The sequence below is a fragment of the Adiantum capillus-veneris genome, chromosome 6, assembly GCF_014529385.1.
Source record: "Adiantum capillus-veneris isolate H3 chromosome 6, ASM1452938v2, whole genome shotgun sequence".
In the NCBI taxonomy this organism is placed as follows: Eukaryota; Viridiplantae; Streptophyta; class Polypodiopsida; order Polypodiales; family Pteridaceae; genus Adiantum; species Adiantum capillus-veneris.
The window spans coordinates 44,770,818-44,784,055 of record NC_140936.1 but is presented as its reverse complement, the minus strand read 5'-3'; the positions used below and the strand labels follow the sequence as shown (position 1 = coordinate 44,784,055).

Below are 13,238 nucleotides of genomic sequence, written 5' to 3'. Positions count from 1 at the left end.
GTAACTTCAGCTTGCAAAGCAGGGTTGCCCATAGCTTGCTGCAACCTAATAACAAAATAATTGGCAAACATGGGGACAACATCATTAGCACCTTCATGTGCAAAATCCAAGCTATCAATGTTCACTCTACTCTCTTAATTATTGTCAGCCATGTTAACAAAATTTGAGAACGTAATTAGTGTATGCTTTGTCAATTCAAAACCTTAGTTGCCACTCCTTTTAGCCTTTGAAAATTAGCTCTTAAGTATCTACACCCACGACTCGAAGTGGTTAATTATAGAGATTAGTGAATAACATAGCAAAGTTTCCAAGAGCTAGCTCCTTTCGGACTTATTATGGCTCAATAATGTTAAAACCGTAGGCCAGTCTAAACACTCCATTATTAAGTCCAAAGCTCCCGAGGTGTGCACCATATCTCACATAGTGAGCTCAACAAAACCGATAATAAATCCCAATTCCACTTACCCTAATATAATTAACAACATCAACCATATAAGTAGCCTATAAAGGCTATTTAAAGACCTCTCTTCTTAGGCAAGAAAAGAGAAAACAAATACTCTGATACCAATGTAATGGAATTGACCTATTAACTAGAGTAGTGAAAATTAGTACTTTTTGAGAGATTACTTTGTGAGCATAGCAGGTAAACATAATTAAATAGTAACAAAATTAACCTAGCATTTAGTTAACTTGACATGAACAATACTTTTGCAAGAGAGAATTTAGAGAACATGACAACAATTGAGGAATGGATTTGTGTGGAACCGATCCCCCCTCCAATAGATGTTTGTATTATGATTTATTTCATTAAGAGAGACTTGTTACGATACAATCTTTGTGCTCTTTATGAGCTAAGTGAGGCAATGAAGATGAAATACCTTCGAGGGTGGAGAGAGCTAGCTGGGAATGAGGGTAGGGAAGAGAGAGAAGAAGCAGTTCATAGGAGAAAGAATTAGCTCCACACTTATCATAGCTCTTCTTGCTAACATACATAATAGCATAGTAATGAAGATGGAGAAGATGGCAAGCTTAAGCATTGAAGCATGGCTCTTGGTTGGTTTTGCACTCCATAGCCAAAGAGTGTTGGTGTAGACTCTTAACCTCTATAACCTTGGAGAAGGAGAGGAAGCTCTTGCACTTTGCACAATGCACAATGAGAGTGTGTGTGTGTGGGTGGGAGAGTATACGCCATAAGAAATCCCCTAGCTTGCTTTGGTCGACCCCTCCTTGTAGCTCATGCTTGAAGCTCATTGAACCCCTCCAAGCCTAGCTAATCACAAGCACAAGGCATTACAAGCAACAAGGGTAGCCTTGGAACAGTGCCCCCTTTCCCCTTTGAAAGAGAGGACTTGATAAATACAAAGACAATTAATTAAATCTCCTAAATTATCATTGGACCCTTTGGGTGGCCAACCAATAGGCTTCAAGCACAACATGAGGACGAACTTGACAAGTGTTCCCTTTGCTTTCTTTAAACTAAGCATGCCTTGTGTGAGTTTTATGACAATCTTCAACCGAAACAAAAAACTGCTCAAACCAATCACAACCACCAATCGAGTCTTGATAGGTTTTCAACATATATAATTTTGTTAAAAGACCAATGATACCTTGACTCGCCATTAGTGCACATAAAGAGAGGGGGCGGGCGGGGAGGGAGGGAGGGGGGGTAAATGCCAAATAGAATTCTACATCGGACTGGTAATTATTTGTCTATATACCCCTACTGTAGTAGCTGCTAGCAAGAGGAGGTAACATTGGCAGCCGGAGCCCTCAGAGAAAGAGGGACCGTTGCCCCCATTGAAAGTGTCCGGCTATAGAACTTGTAATCCCACTCCACATCTATCAACCTGCAATGTAAACAACATACTTCACATGTCTACAGTTGAATGGCATGCCTGCAGTTTTAACCGTAACATCCCAGCTGTGTACATAAATTTGTTTCAACATAAGGTCTGCTTGCGAACTTCCAGGCAAGCACTTGAGAGATGACCTCAAATCAGGACATGTTATACAATGTCCATTGACGGGCTATTCAGAAAACACATCCTTAAAACTTCACAGAAGGAAAAACCAAGATATTAAATCTGAAGCTAGCCCTCCTTTGGTAACTTTTTCTATTGGAGCACACCAATTAAAGCTGATCAAATAAGTATAGATAGGTCCAAAATTTTCTTGTCATTTTGACAAAAAAGAAACATGAACATAAATTGCTCGCTTGTTTGGTTCCCAACAGAAACCTTCATATGTTTCTGAGACGATGTCTCTATCACTGAAGATAGACATGAAGATGCTTGTAAAAAACTAATCGGTCCTTTAAAAATGTGCTCCCAGACAAAACAGTAAACTTCTCAACTTGAGACTAAAGTCATTCAACCTTAGCATACCACTGGTCAAATAAAGCCCGATTCATCATCCCTCCTTTAATACTATCATTGTCCTTCCCTCTTTCCTTGCTGCTCTCCCCAGCTCCGGCTGTTTCAGTTCAATTGTCTACAACATTCTACAACAAGAGTTGTCCTTCCTTGCAAACTATAGTCCGCACCACCATGAATCAAGCCGTCCAAAATGATCCCCACATGGCCGCTTCCATCTTGCACCTCTTCCTTCGTGATTGCTTTCTCCAAATTACCCTCGATGATCACCCCTCATCATGCAATGCCTTGTAACCTTCTAGGAATTAGAAATTGGTATCAGGATTTGCAACATTCTATAATCTAGGACAAACCTAAAATGCCCTAACTTGCTTGACAAATTTTCCAATTCTACATGTGAATGCTACAAAAAAAATCTCTAGTTGCACCAAAACATACAAAAGTATTAACTCCTTGATTCATTTCCAAATTTGTTGAAGCTTTACTCATTTTAGATCCATGGTTCCGTAGTAGAAGAGCAGACTGCAAAAGAGCTTTGCTTGTTCAAGTTGCTCATTCTGTACAACGTAAGGAAAAACATTCCTTCAATTAAAGTTAAATGCCTCTTAACCTTCCAAGAATTTGGATGCAAGTAACTCAACTTGGCATCAAGATTTGCAACACCATTCTATAATCTAGGACAAAGCTAAAATGCATAACTTGCTTCAAGAATCTTCCAATTCTACAACATGTGGACACTATAGAACAAATTTCTAGTTGCATCAGAGTATACAAAGATTACTCCCTGTTTCCTTTCCAAATTCCAAATTTGTTGAAAGCTTACTCATTAGACCCACGCTCCGTAGAAGAATGGACTGTTGAAGAGCTTTGCTTTTTCAAGTTGCTCATTTTATACACCATAAGGAAAAGATCTCCTTCCATTGAAGCTGCTTCTATAATAAGTGTGATTCCGAAACTGCTCTTCTTAGTCAAGGAAAAATTCCCCAATATCAATTTCTTTCATCACACACTTCTTGGAAGACCATCATTTTCTTGTAATATTCTGTGGGTCACCGGCTCATAAGATGCTTCAATTGCTTCTTCGTTTCGTGAGGATACTCCATGTTACAAGCTCATAAGGTATTTCATGTGCAACAAACTAAAGTTGCTACTGTAAAAAAATAGGTAATGAATAATGATCAAGCCACAAGTATCATTTGATTGGGTTGTATAATACTTGTATAATATGCAACATAGATTGATGCCAACCTCCCAACTCAAAAACCACAGTTTCTAAGACACTGTCTAAGGCACTAATTGGCATGAAGACACTTGGAAAAAACCAACAACAAGAGCAATTCAATCTGTTGTTCAGTGTCGAGCAAAGCTACATAAAAATTTGAACCAGCCTAGACTTTTAAATCTCAAGTTACGGCTTGTTTGCTTAGGTGCGCTGTTCTTGAAGTTTTTCACTCAAACTTGATGGGGATGCTCCTTCTTATATCCTAGATGACCTAGAAGTATCACACCCCCTTTATGTGCAAAAGTGTATAATTGCGATTATCGATGGTTTGACTTTGTTTTAACCCCTTTTTGTCTCTCACTAGTCACAAGAAAAATTTTCTCATGTAGGAAAACAGAGTCTCTCATTGTTTTTCATATAATGCATAACATCATGAGCTTCTGCTCGAGAGGCTAGCTAGGTACGATTGGGGGTAGGGGACCGCCAACCCCCCCCCCACCGGGCCGACAGTCCCCTACCCCCAATCATGCCTAGCCAGGTATGCAACCTCCCTCACAAAAGCTCATGATGTTGAGGTAAGTCACAATGTGGGAGAATTTGTCCAAAACTTCTTGTGAGTGTTATCACACCCTTTATGTGCAAAAGTGTATAATTGCAATTATTTTTTGTCTCTCACTAGTGTTATGGTATATTCCATCTCAGGCTTCTAAATATCTACAAAAGTAGAACTTGACATTCATTTCATGCTAAGAACTCTTCCAAATGATGATACCTACCTAATCTACTCCTAAACGAACAAAAAATGACAAAAAGAAATGCATAAAACACGTGAAAAGCTAACAAAAAAGTAAAACAACGCTTTCCAAATTAGTGAGGACTCTACGACTCTACGCTTTCCAAATTAGTGAGGACTCTACATTAGCCTTCAAGATGCTAACCTACACAAGGTCTGAACGAAACCATACTCGACACATGAGGTCTTTCAAATTTGTTGAAAGCTTCCATAGAAGAATGGACTGCTGAAGAGCTTTGCTTTTTTAAGTTGCTCATTTTGTACACCATAAGGAAAAGATCTCCTTCCACTGAAGTTGCTTCTATTATAAGTGTGATTCTGAAACTGCTCCTCTTAGTCAAGAAAAAATGTCCCAATATCAATCTCTTTTCTTGTAATATTCTGTGGGTCACAGGCTGATAAGATGCTTCAGTTGCTTCTTCGTTTTGTGAGGATACTCCCTGTAACAGGCTCATATGGTATTTCATGTGCAACAAAATAAAGTTGCTACTGTAAAAAATAGGTAATAAATAATGATCGGGCCACAAGTATCATTTGATTGGGTTCCCACAAGCATAATGAACAATACTTGTATAATATGCAAGACATAGACTGATGCCAACCTCCCAGCTCAAAACCCTCCACAATTTCTAAGACACCGTTTCAATCACTGATTGGCATGAAGACACACCAACAACAAGAGCAATTCATTCTGTTGTTCAGTGTCTTTCTGTTGGAGCCCAAATTGCTTGGAAGTCGAGCAAAGCTGAGCAGCATCAAGCTCGAAAGTTGTCTGATTCTGACAAAAAAGAAAGTAAACATCAACTTGGCTGATGCATACTGGCTTGTTTGTTTGTTTCCCAAGAATTCTACTTGCCAACTTCCCAGCTTAAAAAGCTTCATATGTTTCTGAGATGGTGTCTCCATCACTGAAGACAGGCATGAAGACACTTGAAAAAACTGATTGGCCCAGCATACCACTTGTCAAAGGGTCTAATAAAGCTTGAAACTCCTTCAAGATCCATACAGAAGATCCTTCAAGAATAAGGACTGAAAAGAAAGATCCAACAAACATCCATCTCTCCTAACATAATACAGTCTGCTTGCAACCTTCCAGGCAAGCACACCACAGCAGATGATCTAAGAAATTATCATGTTAAAACTACCAACACCCAAGAATCAAGATACTAAATCTGAAGCTAGCCCTCTTCTAGTTTGTCTTGCTCACGGTCTCTTTTTCTTTCGCATCACTTGTAATTCATAAAAAAGCTGAGTAACACCAAGCTCCCAAATAAATAACAGTAATAACCTGCAACAAAATTTTCTTGTCAAATTCTGACAAAAAAAAGTAGACACAAACTAGCGTGATGCATCCAGGAAGTCTACTTGCTCCAATTTAGCTCTCAATACATGTACTTTGATTGGGTTAAAGTTCCTACCTTTACTAATGCTGTGATTCTGTTTCATGGCACTTATCATAAAGCTATACATACCTTTCCTACCTTTATTAATGCTGTGATTCTGTTTCATGGCACTTATCATAAAGCTATACATACCTTTCCACAAATGAATAGAGAGAGAGACAAAAAGAAAATCACAAAATAAGGATTCATGCAGAATCTCCCATAACATACATGAAGCAGCCTCATTTGATCTCAAAACAAAAAACAGAATTGCCAAGGCCAAACAGAAAAAGGCAAAATGATCAGTATGTACATTCTCAAACAAGTTCACCTGTTTCGACAGTGTACATACTGATAGCTTTGTTCTCCTGTTTGAGCCTTTATTTGTATATTCCGAAGCTTCATTTTTCAGTGGCCTTAAATGAGTGTTACAACAACTCTGAAGCACTTGATAAGGTACAAGGGATTACTAGCAATGATTCAATAAAAAGCATGTAGGAGACAACTCGTCTCACTGGTTTCCTCAGCATTCAATGCATAAGTCTGACATGCTCATTAAGACCCATTACTATGTTGTCGCTGGATTGCTCAGCATTCAATGCCAAGCCTTGACATGTTCACAAAGACCCATTAACGTTATATCAAAATGCAGTTGAGTGAAGCAGAGGGTCATATATGTAAGCAAAAAGCATCAAGAGTTCACTGCCCTTGACTCTCAAGTTGTTGACCTTCACCTTCTATATATAAGCAGCTTCTTCCTTCAAGGAACACAAACTCGACTTGCTGCCGGAACATGATTCAATTACATGCTTCAAATCTTTTCGGTGCTGCAAAACCTTTAAGCACCCATCCAAGCAGCGAAAGAAAACATAGAAACACAAGGCACGTGACACATACATGCACACACAAACACAAAAACAACAACAAAGACAGAAAGAGAGGTGGGAGGGGGGGGGCTACAACACCACCGCTCCTGCGAGACAAAACTGTTCTGCTTGCATTCAATATGTGGATCCACCCCGTGAGCACACCCATAGGGGAAGGATCAAATTGCAAATGAAACCCAATTACATGGTAAAGTAAACCCTTCAGTCATCTTCTTCTTCCCATCTCCTCAAGGCAGTCTCCATTTCCACTAGCGAGTTGATGATCTGTAAACATATTGTGTAGATCCACGAGAACACTGCAAGACTTTGAACTGTCTTCCAGCTCTGTTGTTCACAGCAGCTCACTGTGAAAAACATCTCAAAACCCAAATAACAAAAGCCACAAAGAAAAAAAATTAAACAGCAAAAGCAACAAGGAACCATAGAATGATAAGGCATGTACACACAAAAAACAGCAGCCTTACCTGTTTTTACATTTTACGTTTAAGTAAGCCTGATAATATCTTTCATATGATAATTTACTAGTGGCCTTTCAGACTGTTAAAACAGCTCAAAACAATTGGCAGGATTCAGGAATAGCAATCATTCAGTAAAAAGTGTGAAAGAGAGACTCCATCGTGGTTCCAAATTCAATGGATACCATATAGACCGTTAAGACACCATCAGTGTAACACTCAGCACCCAGCCATAAGTCTGATACCCTTGACAGAGTGATTGACCTGGCCTTTCAGAGTGTTAAAACAGCTCAAAACAATTGGCAGGATTCAGGAATGGCAATCATTCAGTAAAAAATGTGAAAGAGAGACTCCATCGTGGTTCCAAATTCAATGCATACCATATAGACCGTTAAGACACCATCAGTGTAACACTGAGCACCCAGCCATAAGTCTAGAGTCATTGACCTTCATCGACAGTATATTAAGCAGCTTCGTCCTTCCAAAGACAAACTCTTAAATAGCAACAATATCACAATTCAATTTCATAATCCGAATGTTTTTCGTGCTGCAACGCATATGCGAGGAAAGAAATGTTAGCAGGAAAAAAAAGGCCTGCAACAAAGAGACACCATACACATACATATCAAAACAAACACAAAAGTGAGGCCAGGAGGACGAGCAAAGAGAGAGAGAGAGAGAGAGAGAGAGAGAGAGAGAGCAGGAGGGGCGCTACAACACTACCCCTCGTGCGAGACAAAAATTATCGTGTCTGCTTTCCATGCCGTGAGCGCACCCATAGGGGAAGGATCCCATCGTGACTGAAACCCAAATACATGAGAATGTAAAGGGGTCTTCAAGATCGGCTGCCCTTTAGTAGGCAGCTTCTTCTACTCATATCCGCTTTAGTAGAATCTTTTGACATACTGTGCAGATCAATCACACCCAAAAACTTCAGGATTTGAACTGTCTTACAACTTTTTTGTTCCCAGAAGCTCGCTGCAAAAAACAGATTCACAAAGTTCAAACAACAAAAGCCACAAAGAAAAAAATCCAAACGACAAAGGCAACAAAGAAAGACAGAATGATAAGTCATGTACACACTCAGAACAGCACAGCACATTCTTGAACAAGCTGACCTGTTTTGACATCTTATATGAGCCAAGAGAATGCTGCCGAACATTCAGTAAAAAACCATGAAAGAGACAATTCGTCATCATTCATTTTGCTCCGAATTCAATGTGTAAGTCTACCATTTCCTTAAAGACCCATTAAGACATCATCAGTATCCTACTCTGCATCCAACCATAAGTCTGACGTGTTCTAGACCCATTAATGAAAGACGGAAACACGATGGAATGGAGCCCAGGGCCATAAATGCAAGGAGCATTGAGAGCTCCCTACCCTTGACACTCAAGTCATTGACCTTCACCATCTGTATATAAAGCAGCTTCATCCTTCGAGGGCCACGAACTCAACATAGCAACAATACCATGATTCAATTTCATAATCCAAATGTTTCTGATACTGCAAAGACTTTACACACTCATACACGAGAGGAAAGAAAAATTGACAGAAAAACACAAGGCAGGCAACAAAGAGGACACCATACATATAGAAAAACAAACACAAAATCGAAAGGCAAAGAAGAGAAAGAGGGGGGGGGGGGGCTACAACACCACCCTCCTGCAAGACAAAAACAGTTCTGCTTGCATTCCATATGTGGATCCACCCCGTGAGCGCACCCATAGGGGAAGGATCCTAAAACAAGACTTACATGCAATCAGAACGCTGACATTTGCTTCAGAATCAAGCCCCTCTTCAGGATGGGAGGCAGAATTTGGAAAAGAAAACATGAAATTTCGTGTGCACTATCAAGCTTTCTGTGAATAGGCGATCTCTAGCGCTAACATCCCATCAAATCGACTGCAGATCTGGAAGACCGTCTTCCAGCTTTTGAAATCTACCCATGGTTTCAAAATCTCAATACAACCTCTCTGCAAACTTGCGCTTATAAACAAAGGTGATTTTTGAACATGCTACAAATTTCACTTTCATGAAATAAGCAAAAAGTTACCAAACTAGAGTGCTTCGTTAGTCCGAGGGTAAGAGAAAACAAGAACCTTTAGAAGACAAAAACTTGGGGGGGGGGGGGGAGAGAAAGAGAGAGAGATGTATATTTTTTATTATCATCCTGGATAGACAAATATGATCTGTAGGACCAAAGGTACATATGATTTTTTATTATCGTTTTGGATGGTCAAATATAATGTATGGGACCAAAAGATACATGTGTTGAACTATATGGATAAGTGACTCTCAATGCTCAAGGATTATGTGACGAGACACAGTGGAGAGCCCACGCTATGGCTGGAGCAGAATCTATGTAGGTATAGGTCATGGCTGAAAATGTGAGAAGCAATTTCAAAATTCGAAGGTGAATTCTTTCCAATCTAATTCATCACAAATATGATTGTGTTCATGATGCTCAATAAAAAGTCTACCAAGTACTACAAACCATCAAGTTTGCAATTCTTGAAGTTTAGTATGAACTATGCTCTTTTTTTCCCCAGTAATAGCATCAGAATTTGTATTAACAAAAGCCATTTGAACAGGTCAAAAAGCTGAGAGTATCGGTGTCTCAAATGGCAAATGCCCTAGATGTCAATGGCAAGAAGATGACATTCCCCATCTATTCAAAGCTTTGGGCTTTATTCCCTCCTTGGGCTTTGTTCCCTCTTGGAATCGGTTAGTTTTAGAGAATTCCATAAATCAGCTTTTGAAGGGAGAGATGCAACAGATTGTTTGATCAAGCTTACCAAACCCCATATATGAGAGTTCTTTTTTCTGGTTTGAACTTGCAGGGAAGTTGAAGCTTGAGAAGTTTTAACTCTACAATATCAAAAATCAACACAGCACGATAGAGTCAAACGAATGATAATCGACAGTAGAGTTGTAGATGCCAAGATGATCGGACAAATTGCCAATGCTGAGAGACTTATTTATCAAATTGACGATGTTATTCAAGCCTTGCCTTGAGGTGTTTCTGATCCAATTTGAGAACAACTATTTTTGTATGCCTCTCTTATGTTAACCCTCACGGCTCACGGACACCCCATCACCTACGACGGACGTGTATTATGTATTTGGTAGAGTCAGGTACCGGGCTTGTCGGACCAATAGGAAAAGGGTAAGAGTGATCGCCGATGAGAGGCGCACTCTAACTGGGACATTCAAGGGATTAGTTGGCTAAGCATGGGCGCCCAAGTGTGAATGGGGTGAGCTCATATAAAAGCCAACTAAACCTAAAATTCACTCATTCTCTCATTTGTGCAATAGAAGAGTGCTCTTGCTCTTGCTCTTGCTCCATCTCCATCTCCATCTTCTTCTTCTTCACCTCCTTGTGTGTGTGTGTATGTGTGTGTGAGAGAGAGAGAGGGAGAGTGTGTGTGCGATCAAGCATTACGAAAGCACGACGGCGGCGAAGCGGTTGAGCGCGGCACGACTGCAGCTTCTTCTTCATCGCGGCGAGGAATCCACCACGAAGGCGAGCGTAGAGCGGTGAGTGACACACCCTTTGCTCTCTTGAGCTTGCTAGTTTAGGCTTGTTGTGTGCTTGGAGCCATTTGTGGCTCGCACACGGTGTATCGGCAAGTCGCAAGGAGCGCACATTTTTGGCGCCGCTGCCGGGGAAATGCCCTACACTAAGCTCGGTTAAGTACTTTACGCTTTCTTGTGGTGCAATTTCTATCATAGGAAAGGTAGGGAATGAGTGTGTGTAGTTGTGTGGAGAAGGATTTGTGAAGAAGGAAGGTGTGTGGTTGTGTGGAGAAGGTTTTTTGTTACATTGTACTGTCTTTTTTGTTTTCTGTTAAAGAAGGAGTTACATTTTTTTTGCAATGTACTGTTAGAATTAAAGTATTAGCTATGGAATGTTAGTTCTGTAAGGTTCAATGTTAGTTCTGTAAGGTTAGTTTTGTAGATCTGTTAGCTACTGTAGTACTGTGTAAACAGTGTTAGAGTGTGTGTGGCAGTATCTCCAGTAGCTGTAAGTAGATAAGTTAGGTGTAGGTTAAGTGTGTGCGCAGCCGCGGCGACTTTTTTAAAAAAATAAATAAATAAATAAAATAATTTTTAAAAAAAATATTTTCGGGCTGGGGATCATTCCCCAAGCTCAAGCCCAAACCCAGACCTTAGTCCTCAATTTTAAAAAATAGTTTATACACCTTTTTATATTTAAAAACTATTTTTAGGATTTCGAGGACTATAAAAACTATTTTTAGGATTTCGAGGGCTTCACGTAGCCAAATAGAGAGCTGTAAAGCACAGCACGTTCCTTTAGCTAAAACGCTCGTCTTGAGCTATTACACGCCATATTTTGTGGCTCGGTTACAAAAAATAACCAAAAATAACGAAAAACTTGGGTTATAAACAACTATAAAAAAAAAAAAACTAAGTGAGCGGCCTTCACGGGCACTCACCAACGCACTTAGAGTGTGAAAGTCATATGAACCTACGCTCTGGACGAGTGTTAGAGCACGAGCATATTGGTAGTGCCTCCATTTACGCAGGCACCCATTATTCCTCCACCCTAGGTTCTGGACCTTCGGCCGGGACTCAAGGTAGCGCAACCCAAGATCCTCATATCGGGTCTAGTGATTCTTCCTCTGACTACGAATTCATGGAGGGGTATCCTACACCAAACCCTGATAGTTCAAGTCAAGACATGCATGCCATGGGCCCACGGCCCGGGTCCAGCGTGTTTAGCCGCTTAAAAGAGACCCTTAGTAGAGCTACTCGCTCCGAACATGCGGTTAATGAAATAAATGAAGGGAGTGTGGAAGTAAATTCGTCATTCATGCCTAAAATAGACTCTATGCTTTTTGAGAGTGTGCATGTGAATGTTCCATCCACTGCACCTCCTGATCCTTTAGGACTATCTCCCTCTGAGGTTTTACTACCCGATGGTAGGAGTCTTGCCGAAGTACAAGAGATCGAACGCTATATGCAAGCAACAAGGGAGAGGGAAATTGAGAACCTACGAGGGCTAGAACAAAGTCGAGCCCTGAAAGCAAAGGCTCCTATGACAACAATCATACCAGCCGAGCAACCGAGTGCTCCCAAGGTAGCAGTCACGGAGGGGCAAGCAATGGGGAGCAATAATGCTTCCACTTCAAGGGAAACCTCCAGCACGCCAGGCCTAGATGGGATATTCCTAAACGAAGATTGGGAGTATGACCTACAAGCAGAAGCTTTAACTAATTGGTACACAGGACACACCTATCATGTGGGTTGGTTAGATGTTCTACAATCCACATCGGGTGCTACTAGCATAGATGACCAACAACAGAAAGTCTGTGATGTCCTCCATAGGATTGTCGAGTTAGAAAGACAGAACACAGGGATCAACATGCCTTCAACAGGCCTAATGAGATTCTTGGATACGGGAAAGGCCAACCAACCAACCCTGTCACAAATGGAGACCCCCTCAGTGAGCCCCATTGATCCTCCATATGTTGTTTCGCCAGGAGCCTCAGTACAATCTGAGCCCACAAGTGGCAGCTTTACCTTCCCAGATCTAGCTCATCTTTCTCTTAATGACACTACGGCTACCATGCATATCCCAATGGTGAGCATGACAAGAAGTACACCATGGAGTTCATTTGTTAACACTGCGCCGATGCCTAGTAGCACAGTGCCCCCAACTATACCTACATGTATGTATCAATCATGTGCACCTGTCGTACCTCAGCCTCATGTAGCTCCTACACCTCCGATTATTCCAAGAGCTTACAATCCACAATGGAATTATCCAAGTTCTTATACAAGTGGAGCTATGCCATTTAATAATAACATGCCATATCAAGCACCCCCTATGCCTAGGACCACGCCTGTAAACTTTGGACCACCGTCTGGTACACCACCATACAAAATATGGGACCCAAGAGCCGCGTGTATGCCAAGGCCAAGGCCAACTCCCATCTCACATGTGGTTCCAAGAGCACATACACCCATTATACCTGCTCAAATAGGAGATTTGGCAGCATTTGCTCAAACTATCGGTCACTCTATTGCGGAAAACATGCGTGGTGCACCTGATAGAGAGCCTAGGAGCAAGGCAGTTCAAGTAGCTAAGCTCACACAGAAA

At 40.9% G+C, this 13,238-nt stretch overlaps 1 protein-coding gene across 1 annotated transcript; it reads right to left on the bottom strand.

The window, feature by feature from the left end:
- Positions 1-4,598: 4,598 nt before the first annotated feature.
- On the bottom strand, positions 4,599-9,189 carry LOC147455440 (uncharacterized). Its single transcript, XM_086514211.1, has 4 exons — positions 8,868-9,189; positions 8,018-8,089; positions 6,101-7,000; positions 4,599-5,675 (listed from the first exon to the last, which is right to left on the bottom strand). The coding sequence occupies exons 1-3, from the start codon at positions 8,944-8,946 to the stop codon at positions 6,858-6,860; spliced, it is 294 nt and encodes a 97-aa protein (XP_086370337.1). The 5' UTR covers positions 8,947-9,189; the 3' UTR covers positions 4,599-5,675; positions 6,101-6,857.
- Between the last annotated feature and the right edge of the window lie 4,049 nt (positions 9,190-13,238).

What these genes read in the sequence shown, in the direction of transcription:
- LOC147455440 (XM_086514211.1), bottom strand. Translation starts at nt 8,946, where the DNA reads ATGTTTTCTTTTCCAAATTCTGCCTCCCATCCTGAAGAGGGGCTTGAT. An exon ending in TGTCAGCGTTCTGATTGCAT is followed by an intron (nt 8,090 to 8,867) that starts GTAAGTCTTGTT and finishes TGTTTTTTGCAG; the next exon opens with CGAGCTTCTGGGAACAAAAA. An exon ending in GGGTGTGATTGATCTGCACA is followed by an intron (nt 7,001 to 8,017) that starts GTATGTCAAAAG and finishes TGTTTTTCACAG; the next exon opens with TGAGCTGCTGTGAACAACAG.